General features: G+C 47.8%; 1 protein-coding gene across 28 annotated transcripts in view; it reads right to left on the reverse strand.

Annotated features, from left to right (window-relative positions):
- The window catches only part of ADGRL3 (adhesion G protein-coupled receptor L3), an 802,265-nt gene that overhangs the window by 130,437 nt on the left and 659,497 nt on the right, over positions 1-12,331 (reverse strand). For all 28 annotated transcript variants that reach the window (XM_054030154.1, XM_054030153.1, XM_054030156.1 and 25 more), the window contains one exon: positions 356-565. In XM_054030154.1, coding sequence (XP_053886129.1) covers positions 356-565 — 210 coding nt within the window. The remainder of the gene's footprint in view (positions 1-355; positions 566-12,331) is intronic.

A 12,331-nucleotide genomic window follows, 5' to 3' on the forward strand; every position in this document is an offset into this window, starting at 1 on the left:
CAGAAAGTTTCCTATTGACTTCAATAAGCTTTGGATCAGAAAGGAGGGCTTATAATAGAAAGCATCTTCTTGAGAATTACTGTGTTGTTGCTGGGGAAACATGAAACAACACACACCTTTGGTGTATACTTTTTAAACAGACATCTGGGGTGAAATCCACATCAATGGGGATTTTGCCACTGAGCATAAGGGACTAGGATTTCACTGTTGGTTACCAAACAGGGCCCCAATCCTGCAACGAGATGAGCATGAGTGTAGGGTGTATCCACATTCATCTTGCTCCAGGATCAGGCCCAGCTACCTCCACTGGAAGGTGGGAGGAGATGCTTCCATATTTCTACGCCAAGTATCTTACTGGCTGATCCGTTCGATTGATCCCGATGAGGAAGAGGAGCTCGGCCACAAAGAGGCTGATGCACAAGTTCTTGTGAATTGTGTTCCTGTCACTCTGGAGCCCGCGGAAAAAGCAAAAGGTGAAGATGCAGATCAGGAGACAGACGAGTGACAGCAGAATGCCGACCCACGTGATCACATCCAGGAGCAGGTCGTGGACTGTGTCGCTGTGCTGGAGACACAACAGAAAAAGAATCAGTCACACGCTGCACGTCAGCTAATCAATACTGAAAAAAGCCAGGTTGTCTGAGACCCTTCGATAGACTCCTGTATCCACTTCCCAAGCACTGGCACAAGGGACCGATAGCTAATGAAGGGCATTAGGACTAAAACTACCCAGAATGGAGTTCTGCATTAATGTAGCCACAACCTGAAAGCCGCACTCCATTCTCTCCCTTTCTCTTTGCTTGGGTTTGTTTGTGAATTCAGCAGTAAGGCAGTGGGGCAGGTACCTGAACAGACTCAAATCCCAAGATTGGGTCGCAGGGATCATTAAGATAATGTATGTCTCATGCCCAGCATGTGGCAAAAACAGGGGTTATTTTCCTTTCTTTTTTTCACAAGGGAAGGGGAAAAAATATTGATTTATCAAACCCTGGAGCTGGGAACGCAAAATGAATATCGGAACAATATCCTGGATAAATAGAGACCTTTTATTAACCATTTTGTTTTTAAATCCACATTTAACCGGGATTTGAATGTGCCTCAGAAACTGTGTGTTCCTCCTTGCGATGTGGTCTAGTTTCTGCTTACCCAGAAGTAATGTCCACATGGTCACTACTGCAGGGATGTTCCCCTTTCAGGCTACCAGACGCCTGAAAAACAGCAGTGGCAAAGACTGGTTTAGGGGGTAGGCCAGGAGCTCTTACGGTGGAAAGCAGGATGCTGGGGTCCACCTATAAAATGCCACTGGACCTATTTCTGTGTTTGTCCGTGCATTTGCTTCCCAAACCAGAGCACGGACGCTTGGCACTCATCTTGGAAGCGAAGGACATGGTGTTTTGCAATGGGGAAAAGTCTATGACAGATGGAGGGGAAAGTTGATTCATTTACCCTTTTTGTTGCCTCTCTGCCAATGATAAAGCCACATCAGTGTCAGGCACTTATTGATATACACTCCTGCTATGTCAGCACCCATCAAAAACAACTCAAACCCTTTCAGCACTTTGGCTTTATCGGCACGATTGATAGGCATCAAATGAGAATGAAAGATGGTGAGTGACTTTTTTCTTCCCCCTAGAGGCTGTTTATAAAGAGTCAACTCTGTGACTAGACAGAGATTATGGGAGGTTTTATTCCCACAGCACTCCTGCCATTTTTCTTGGGAATTTGGAAGGTTTCAGAGACTCTATGATTGCAGAGGTGCCACAAGGGCACAGATTTAACATATGTCTATTGCAACAGCAACAAAATGGGTTGTGAGTTCAATCCTTGAGGGGGCCACTTAGGGATCTGGGGCAAAAATCTGTCTGGAGATTGGCCCTGCTTTGAGCAGAGGGTTGGACTAGATGACCTCCTGAGGTCCCTTCCAACCCTGATATTCTATGTCTATTCTATCCCCACTGCACACACAAGGCAGAAAGGGCATATTCTTTTCCTGACAGAGGTGCATTGTTTTATCTCTGTGTAATTCCACACTCGTTACTTTCCTCTTAACTTGGTGCAAAAATGTGAATACAAATCCTGATCCTTGCCTTTGCTCTGCTTTGCAAGAAGCGGCTGGGAAGCGGTGGATAACATCTCCCCTAACAGCCCCGCTGCAAAGCAGGCCAGCTCGCCTGATTAGAAGGCAGCGCTAGGCAGAGCTTCAGAGAGCTGCGAGACACAGACACGGGAACTACACGGCTGGCACAGGCAGATAAAGGGGAGAGACAATCAGGTGAACTTCGGAAAGTGTGGATCGATTGCCCAAGGCTAACAGCACAAACGCAGTAACACTCCAGACAAAAAGTCAGTCTTGTACATGGGGAGCTTTCCAGAGTTTTTCTTCGTCTGATAGCAGAGCGCCCCGGCTTCACGTGGAATAAGCGAGGACGCAGCCTGTTCCTTTTACCCGCTTGGCTCCATGCACACACCAAGCATGTGTGGAATAAATAAAACCCCAGGTCTCGCTTCTCCACTGCTCAGCTGCCTACAGAGTTATTTACACCTCCGCGTGCAAAGTGGGCATGAAAGGCTGTCCAGTCAGATCCTCAGGCACACTCCCCAGGTGGTGAAAAACGGTCCGACAGCCCCCCAGGACCATGCAGGAGAGGAGAAGAGGAGAGGTCAGAGGGATTCTGTAACCAGGGCCACTTATAATGCTGGTATAGGGGGCGGGGGGAAGAGATCTCTTATCCTTCACTGGTTCTGGACCACACAGGGACTGAGCTGAGAAAGGGTTGGGTAGTTTGGGGCAGATGAAAAAGATAATTCTTCTCTCAGGCAGCTAACACCTATGGGAGGATTAGTAAGGAGCCGTGCTGGTGATCTCCAGTGCACAGCCCTTGAACAGAGGCATGGCCCCTTGTACCTGCCTGCCTGCCCTCCCCCCGCTCAGTGCAAACCAAAGGAGGCTGGGCATCACCGCACCCCGAGACCAAACTGGCCTACTTTGCTTTCTATGGATCGTCACTCTCACCTTCCAGTACCCAAGTTCTAGCACAGTCAGACCTGCTGTAGGAGAGAGGGCAGAGCCACCATCCCAGTCAGCAAACACCTAGGGGTGCATGCCCTGGGTGGGGAGCCAGGAGATCAAGGGATCTAGTCTCACCACTCCTACTGACAGCAGTCACTGTATAGCACCATAAATATGACACCCTCTTAAGTTAGGAAGAGAACCCTGGGATAATCGTAACTGTTGGAATGAATTTATATTGCCAAACATGGAATGTAGAAGCGAGCTGGGAAGTTGTGTTAATATTTGTATTACTGTTGTGTTTTTATTGCTGTCATTTTGGTTAATGGGAACTGTCCCTGTAAGAACTGGGTGGGGCAGCTGATGGTAGAAGACAGAGGTGGGAGATTTTGCCCTCGTGCCAGGGAGTGGAAGGTTCTGTCTGTGCAGCCTCCAGAAAAGATCAGAACTTGATTTGATAAATGCATCTTTCCAGGCAGCAAGTCTCATTCTCAAAGGTGTGACACGGGCACTTCCTGGGGGCCTGGGGGCCTCAGTGCATTGTTACAGAGCCTTTCACCTGTGGGCCACTACAAGCTCCTGTCCAACAGAGGCCTGATGGCCCCTATGTGGGATGAGTTTGTGGGTGTCAGTCCCAGCTCCCACAGCACAAACTCAGCATCACACTTTGCAATGACTGTCATGCCTGGTCTTCACTGGGGGGGAACGGGGGGAATCGATCTAAGTTACGCAACTTCAGCTACGTGAATAACGTAGCTGAAGTCGACGTACTTAGACCTACTCACCACGGTGTCTTCACTGCGGTAAGTCGACGGCTGACGCTCTCCCATCGACTCCACCACTCGCCCTGGTGGAGCACCAGAGTCGACGGGAGAGTGCTCGGCGGTTGATTTATCGCGTATAGAATAGACGCGATAAATTGACCCCTGCTGGATCGATCGCTGGCCGTCAATCCAGTGGGTAATGTAGACAAGCCCTCAGACTCAGCATAGAGGCCAAAGACTGCATGGGCCATGGAGACTGTTACCCCTAGAGACGAAGTGCCCAAAGCCTCCAGAGCAAAGCTCACGCCTGATTGTGAGGCAGCATATGTGGGAAGCTTGTCCAGCTTTTAAATGAGGACTTCATTGACCAGGGCTGTTAAACTGGCCTTTCAAGAGCACTAAACCTCCACATTTATTACGCTGAAGTTTATGGTTATATATAACTTATTTTAAAAAAATGTAAATTAACTCATTAACTACTTTGCATAAAATATCACAAATAGTGCCTGTAACAGGGCAGCCACCCTTGGGCCCCTCCAAAACAGTCTTGGATGTCCCTTGATTGTCAACACCTCTGTGAGTTTGTACTGATGTGATCTCCGCCACACTGCCCCACAAACCCCGTGTGGCATTTCCACCTGCAATGTCCTTCAGTCCTCAGCACTTCCTTCAGGGAGAAGGAGAAGAAGAGGAAGCGATCTCACCAGCCAGAGACCTGGCTTCCCCTGAGCTCCACTAGTCCTCGCTCCTTCCCTTTGCACATCCTTCCTGAGCTTCTGAACGACCTTCTCTGGGATTCTGTGGGGGAGCTACTTAGTGCCTAACTATGACTATGCTGCAGCGTAAGACCAGGGTTGGTAGAACTCGTGTCGAGTTTGTCAACCTAGGGCTTGAGCATCTACACTCATCTGTAACCCCAGGTTAGGAATTGTTGCACCCTGGATCCCAAACTGGGACTCCAGCATCTACACTGCATTTTGCAGGCCTGAGTCTAACCAGACTTCCTAGCACCCTCCCAAAATGGGGCTGCGCTAGCCCTGTGCTTGTGGGGCAATGTGGGAAAATCGACCATCCAGAGGACAAAGAAAGTTGGCCCATGGGATACTTTCGGCAGACATCTAGGGCATGAGTCCAGCGGGGCTGCATCTACACTGCAAAGCAACAGGACTTGAACCCTGGGTCCCAGCTTGACTTGGGCTTGGACCCTCCATCCCTGTGTGGCCTGGGACCCTGGGTACGAGCCCTGGGTTAGCACAATTTATGTGTTGGTGGAAGCCTGAGTTCAACCCCTGGGTTTACACTGCAGTGTAGAATACCCTCAGTGAGCAGCATGCCGGGTCAGTGGCTGGCTCTCCGTGCTCTGTCACCATACTGCTCAAGCTTGGAGCTGTTCTTTTCTGGGTTCCAAACCTCTAGAAAGGTTTATTTTACAGAAACAAAGTGCTTGATGAAATTCAAAGAACAAACCGATCAATCCAACAACGTTTGTATTTGTGACAAGTTTTATATCTAGGGTTGGAGTTCGGGGCCTGATCCTCGTCCACGCAAAGACTCCCCTGGACTCCCACAGCTTTTGGATTGGGCTCCAAGTTGCGTGGGTGGGAAGCAGACTGGTTGAAACAGATCGCGGCTTTGAAAACCGTTGTGTGTGTGTGTCACAGACCTGGCTGCCGAGTCCACAGCAGGGTGAGTAGGCAGCCCAGAAATTGCTCAGGCTGTGAAATGTGTTAGAGATGAATGACGATTCCAGCAGCGCACTGCCTGTGCTCCAGAGCAGAGTTAATAAAAACCAACTCTAGTGAATGTCAGTTTATGACAGAATGGCTTGTCCCTTAAATGAAGGGTCCTTTCTCTTTCCCTCTTAAAAAGCTCAGTAGAGGTAAACGGTGCTGAAACAGAGCTGCTGGCTGCGGGGGGTGCTTTTGTTCAGCTAATCTTTGCCTTTAGGAAGGGAGACAGTAACATGCTTGTGGGTGGAGGAATGACAAATGGTAATTACAGAAAGTGTCATTGGCTGGCTGGAATATGGCTGTTGTGTGACCAGCGGGAGCTGACTTGGAAGGCAGCAGCATGGATTGGGCATCGGTCCAAGTGGGCCAGATTTAAGCTGGCAGTGGTGGATACTTTACACTGCTCCTGAGATCTGTAGCTGCCCAGAATGGACTGGAATCCCGTTACTCCTTTTAAAACTAATATCAACCACAGTGTGTTATCGAGAGCCCGTCGTCCTTATGTCCACGTTGCATTTACTCACTACGGTATGTTACACAGGTAGAGTGAGATCCCGGGGGCTTTATAGACAGTCTTTAAATCAAGATTTGAGGACTTCACTAACTCAGCCAGAGGCAGGGGCCTATCACACGAGTGGGTGGGTGAGGTTCTGTGGCCTGCGATGTACAAGAGGTCAGATTAGATGATCACGGTGGCCCCTTCTGGCCTTAAAGTCTCTGAGTCTAGGACACACTAATAATTGAATCCGAACTGCTGGGAAAGCCAGGGACGAGATCTACTGACCCAAACCACACTGGTATAAGGAACGCGGGGAAACGCTTGTTGAATGTACAAAACTGCAAGTTTATGCTGAACACTAAGGATCAACTCCCCCAAACGTGGCTATTCCGGCATGTAGCTGGGGGAGGGATTAAGGAGCCTGTCCCTGTCCCTGTCCCTCCCCCTTGCATGACCCAGGTAAGAACTGGTCGGGACCCCAGCCCTGCACTCAGAGGGAGCACACAGGTTATTCTGTACCTGCTCCCCCAGGTACACATGGCATCTGGGACAGGGTGGGAAGCAGGGTGGGAAGCAGACTATGGCAGAGGGCAGGGAGTGAGTTGCTCTCCACAAGGGGTGCAGTAGTGGGGGGCAGGTGCACAGCCCCTCCATGCCTCCTGAGGGCAGCATAAGAACATAAGAACGTCCGTACCGGGTCAGACCAAAGGTCCATCTAGCCCAGTATCCTGTCTACCGACAGTGGCCATGAAAAGCATGGCACTGTGTGACCAACTCAGATGGACTATGCCCAAGGGGAACAACTGAGCCCTAACCACGGATAGAAAGGGCCTGCTTTTGATCTGAAGCGGTGGTGTAATGCCACTGACTGCCATGGGATATGGACTGATTGACAGCAGTTTGAAATTAGCTTCAGGCTCCAAATCACTCGTACACAATGGGAGATGTACCTCAGGGTACCCGGTTCATCCAGCCTCTACTTCCCTGAGACATTTCTTCCTAGCTGGTTTGGTGTCTCCTTAGGACACACACTTAAATCTTCCCTCCTCTTTATAGAAGGTCACTCAGCAAGTTCTAGCCCCTAAAATGTAGTCTCCCCATGATCCCTCCAGATATAGCTGACACACAACCTTCTCCAAGACACATCTGGCTTTTCCCCAGTCATTTTTAAAAACCTGCCAAAAGATGCAAGGACTTGTCACCCCAGAGTTACTGGCATGATGGCAAGCAGCCATCTTGAAAGACAAGGGTGTAAGTACCAAAGCAGTTCGGTTGCTATGTGTCGAGATGCACAATTACTAACCCATTGGCATCACTAATTTCAAGGTCCCAAAGCTCTCGGTAATCTTGAGCACTGCAGGGGTCACAAAATACCAGAGATATTTTCCAGTGTCCTAGGTCAGCAAGGTCGTCTTCAGTAGGTCTACTCATGAGCTTAAAGTTAGGCACATGATCTAGTGCCTTGCTGAACCAGGGCCCTAACTGCTCCTGGTGAGAGGGCTGATGCGATCTGTACCACCTGGTTTGGCTGTTGGGATGGGAGCTTAGGAGGTCGAGTTCACAGTTCATGAGAGAGAGCCCAATCCAGTGAAATCCTGGGCATCCTCACTTCTCGCTGAAGTCAACGGAAGCTGAAGGCAGTCAGCACCTCGCCGGACCGGGCAGCTAGTGAGGATACCGGGATGAAAAGTGCTCTTTGGCGCTCTACGTTAGTGGAGTCAATCTCAGAGCAGTAACAAGAGATGTGGAGGGGATTTGCTGGCATGGAGTTGCCCTGAAATCAGCCAGTCCTGTCCCTTATTATAAACAGCCAAAACACTAAACTGTAAAGAGGACATAAAGTTATCACCTTCCTCTATGTTACTAAGTGAAAAGCTGAACTGCAGGTTACCATGGCTACAGTGTGTGGTGAACACTATGGGGTCCCATTCTGGTCTCACTTACACAGGTGTCACTTCACTACTGCAAAATGAGTGCTACACAGGTGTGAGCGAGAGGTAATTCAGGCCCAGCGATTGCATCTTTCTTGCGCCTTCATTCTGGCTTCGTTTCATCAGTGGAGCGACGACAAACAGCTTTTGGCCAAGTACCGTCTCTGTTTTATTTGGAAAGACGAGCTACAGCAGCTGATCTAGCCCCACACAGCCCTAGTGCTCAGGTCACATTGCGGCCTGCTATTGGGCCCAGCCTTTGGGCAGCTATGCAAGATGGCAGGACACCGGGCACTGTCTCAGCTTGCCCACTCTGTATACCTATCTGAGGGCCGAGGGACAATCCTGCCCTATGATTTTCTTCAAAACACTCATCTTTTGGGCAAGTTCTCTGGCCTGTGTTACACAGGTCAGGCTAGATATTCACTATGGTCCCTTCTGGCCTTGGAAACTATGAATCCAACTCTTATTAAAATGGTATCTATAAAGGACATCCTATTGCCACTCTGAGAGGTCAAAATATGTCATGACTGAGAAATTCTGCCACCATTCTTCCTAGGGACAACCATCTCCCTAATTTAGTGTCTTTATTTAGTGGAAGGAACTGGATGAAACCGATCTTCGGCACACGGATCAAAGAGATTCCTCAATTACACACAGCAGAACTGCATGTTCCAGAGAGTACAGAATCTAATCAGAGAGGAAGTCACCCTGAACCTCATTCTCCCCATGAGGAAGATGTTGATTGTGAAGGTATCAATAGGGGGAAGCTTAGTGCTATATAAATTCCATGGAAGAAGGAAGACGTCACCGAACCCAGGAGTGCGAAGCATTCCGGCCCCTCTGGTCCCTTCCTGTGGCTTTCTCCACAGAGAACTGGCTGTAAAAAGGGGCAATGAGCAAAACAATCTATCAGGTTTGGGGTAGAGGAAGCAGCTGCGAACAAAATGCTGTCACCGCCCATTTAATTTAACATCTCCAACCATGCTTAGACTTGGGAGGATTCGATTTTTATTAGTAAACGTCGGTAAACGTTGATTTCACTGTACACCCAAACTGAAGAAGAAATATTTCCATCAATAATCATCAAAATCCACAGTATGAAAAGTGCTGCTTGAGAAATTATTAGAGTTTGAGTTATGGATATTTATTTTGTAAATGCGGACATGAGATTTGACAATTTGTGGTTTGATGGCTATAAAGCTTTAACTTTTTAAATCACAGAGTCTTCTGTCATTAAAGAATTATTGTCTGACCATCCCCCCCTCCCCCCATCATTTCCCCAAACTGTGAACATTTATATGGATACAAATAGAAAAAAAATGCTTAAAAACAATAGTGTTGTGCAAGTGGGAAAATGTAAATAGATAAAAAATAAAAAAAGTGTAAAATAAACATTGATATTATCCATCGTCATTATAAAAAAGAAAAGCTGAATTCTGCCGAGCCTATCCATGCGTGAGGACTCCGAGACTAATGTTTCCAGAATTGAAAAGCACATAAATAATACAAAGGGACAGGGAGGTTAGAAATATGGAAAGGAAATAACAGAGTTCTCCCTGGAAAAAATACAAGCTAAAACATCTGGAGAAACTACACAGAAACAGAGATGCAGGTGAGAGGGATATACATGCAAAATAGCTATGCTGAAAAGGACATAGGGGAGAGAGAGTGCATAGTAAGTAATTAGATATGAGCTTGCAATGTGATATAATAGCACAGAAAGTCATTGCAATATTGGACAGTACCACTTCACAGGTTGGGGATACACTAGAGGCCTTGCTTGCGTTTGTGCAGCTGCAGTTGGAATAAATAATAATAATCCTACAATTATAAATAAGCCACAACAACTGTTTCTAGAGCACAGGCAAGAGTGCAGCTAGAACACTGCCTCTGGCCCTTTGGGACACTCTGGTATTCAAAAGAGTGCAAACAAGGAGTCCAGAGAAAGGCAACACATGCAATGCCAGAGAGATTGATTTATAAGGAAAGATTAAAAGAGTTAAACACCGTGGTCAACATCTTCTAAAATGGCTACTGATTTTAGGATGCTGTCTCTATTTTTGGGTGCCCAACATAAGAACGAGCCCATTGCAGATCTGCTATTACTCCAGTTGGAATTGTGGGAGCTTGGCATCATTGCAATTCACTGTGGAACATCTTGAAGCATTGTGACATGCCAACTAAAATACACCTCTACCCCGATATAACGTTGTCCTCAGGAGCCAAAAAATCGTACCGCGTTGTAGGTGAAACCGCGTTATATCGAACTTGCTTTGATCCGCCGTAGTGCGTAGCCTCCCTCCCCCCCCCCCCCCCCCGGAGCCGCTGCTTTACCGTGTTATATCCGAATTCGTGTTCTATCGGGTCGTGTTATATTGGGGTAGAGGTGTAGTTAACAGCATCAAGGCTTTCTATCAAGATGCAGCATGTGAAAGTAAATGCAGGCCTGAGTGAATGATTCAACACAGACACTGGTCTCCAATGATGATGTGTTCTCTTTACCTCCACTGTTTGGCATTGTCTCATAATGAAGTCAATGGCAAAGTGTAGAAGGATACAACATAGCCATTGCATAGCTCACAGCAATACACTGTAAAATCTAGATTTTGCTGATCATAGAATCATAGAATATCAGGGTTGGAAGGGACCTCAAGAGGTCATCTAGTGCAACCCCCTGCTCAGAGCAGGACCAATTCCCAACTAAATCATCCCAGCCAGGGCTTTGTCAAGCCGGGCCTTAAAAACCTCCAAGGAAGGAGACTCCACCACCTCCCTAGGTAATGCATTCCATTGCTTCACCACCCTCCTAGTGAAATAGTGTTTCCTAATATCCAGCCTGGACCTCCCCCACTGCAACTTGAGACCATTGCTCCTTGTTCTGTCATCTGCCACCACTGAGAACAGCCGAGCTCCATCCTCTTTGGAACCCCCTTTCAGGTAGTTGAAAGCAGCTATCAAATCCCCCCTCACTCTTCTCTTCTGTAGACTAAACAATCCCAGTTCCCTCAGCCTCTCCTCATAAGTCATGTGCTCCAGCCCCCTAATCATTTTTGTTGCCCTCCGCTGGACTCTTTCCAATATTTCCACATCCTTCTTGTAGTGTGGGGCCCAAAACTGGACACAGTATTCCAGATGAGGCCTCACCAATGTCGAATAAAGGGGAACGATCACGTTCCTCGATCTGCTGGTAATGCCCCTACTTATACAGCCCAAAATGCCGTTAGCCTTATGACATAGCTTTTCTAAGTGTGAGCTCAACCAAAGTTCAAGCAAAGATGGAAAGACTGTCCAGTACTGCAAAACAGATGGGATTAATAATCAGTCATGAAAAAACAAATCTAATGAGAAGCCTGGCAGTGCCCAACTCAGTAATGCACAAGCCAATGGGGTCATCCAGGAGGAAATAATGGCACAAACTGGCAAGGTGGCAGCTGCATTCATCAGCTTACACAGTAATTGGTCACCAGAAATCTCCAATTTGCAGATCAAACTACGACTCTTTAACTCAAATATTATTTCCATCTTAGCATATGGATGTGAAAGCTGGAAATCCACCAAAGGTACAGATGATATCTAAATGCTTGTGACAGCAACCACTCCAGGACAATACTAGGTATTATATTGAATGAATATATAACAAGTGCCGATACTTGTCAGAGTTCAACACCCCCTTATATCTGAAGTTATCCAGAGAAGAAGATGGAAATATCTGAGAGCTGTGTGAAGAATGAAGCCAGAGCATCTGCCATGGCAGTTGTACTATTGGGGGCTGAAGGGACATACAAGGGGGCCAACTGAACTAATCCCTCCATTGAACAATACTCAGAGAAGGAAAACGTATTCATAGATTGCAAGGCCCGAAGGGTAGCCTCTGTAATCATCTTTGATACCCTCAGGGCCGCCGCAGCCCATTAGGTGACCTAGGCGGTCGCCTAGGGCACTACAGTTTGGGGGGTGGCGACCGCGGCAGTATTTCGGCGGCGGGACCTTCCACTGCCTCTGTGGGGGGTGGTATTTCGGGGCAGGACATTCCGCCACCTAGAGCGGCAGAAAAGCTGGCATCACTCCTGGATGCTGTCCTGTAGAACACAGACCAGAGAACTTTCCCCAAACAATTCCTAGAGCCGATCTTTTTTAAAAAGCACGCAATAGCTTATGATTCTTAACAATGTAGAGGGCATGCAAATAGTGACCCAGGATAGACAGGGATGGTGGAGCCTTGTTCATACTCCAGGCATTATCTGGCAGCATGGGAATGACTCAGATTCAGAGCCTCTGAAAACAGGCCCAAAGTGTCCCCAGTTGGACACCCAAAAGGTGACTATGTGTGGGGATATGCAGTCTAAATGGTGCAAACACCCAAGAGGCAGAAAGAGAAGATCTTTAGAGCAATT

This window comes from Malaclemys terrapin, chromosome 5 (genome assembly GCF_027887155.1).
Source record: "Malaclemys terrapin pileata isolate rMalTer1 chromosome 5, rMalTer1.hap1, whole genome shotgun sequence".
In the NCBI taxonomy this organism is placed as follows: Eukaryota; Metazoa; Chordata; order Testudines; family Emydidae; genus Malaclemys; species Malaclemys terrapin.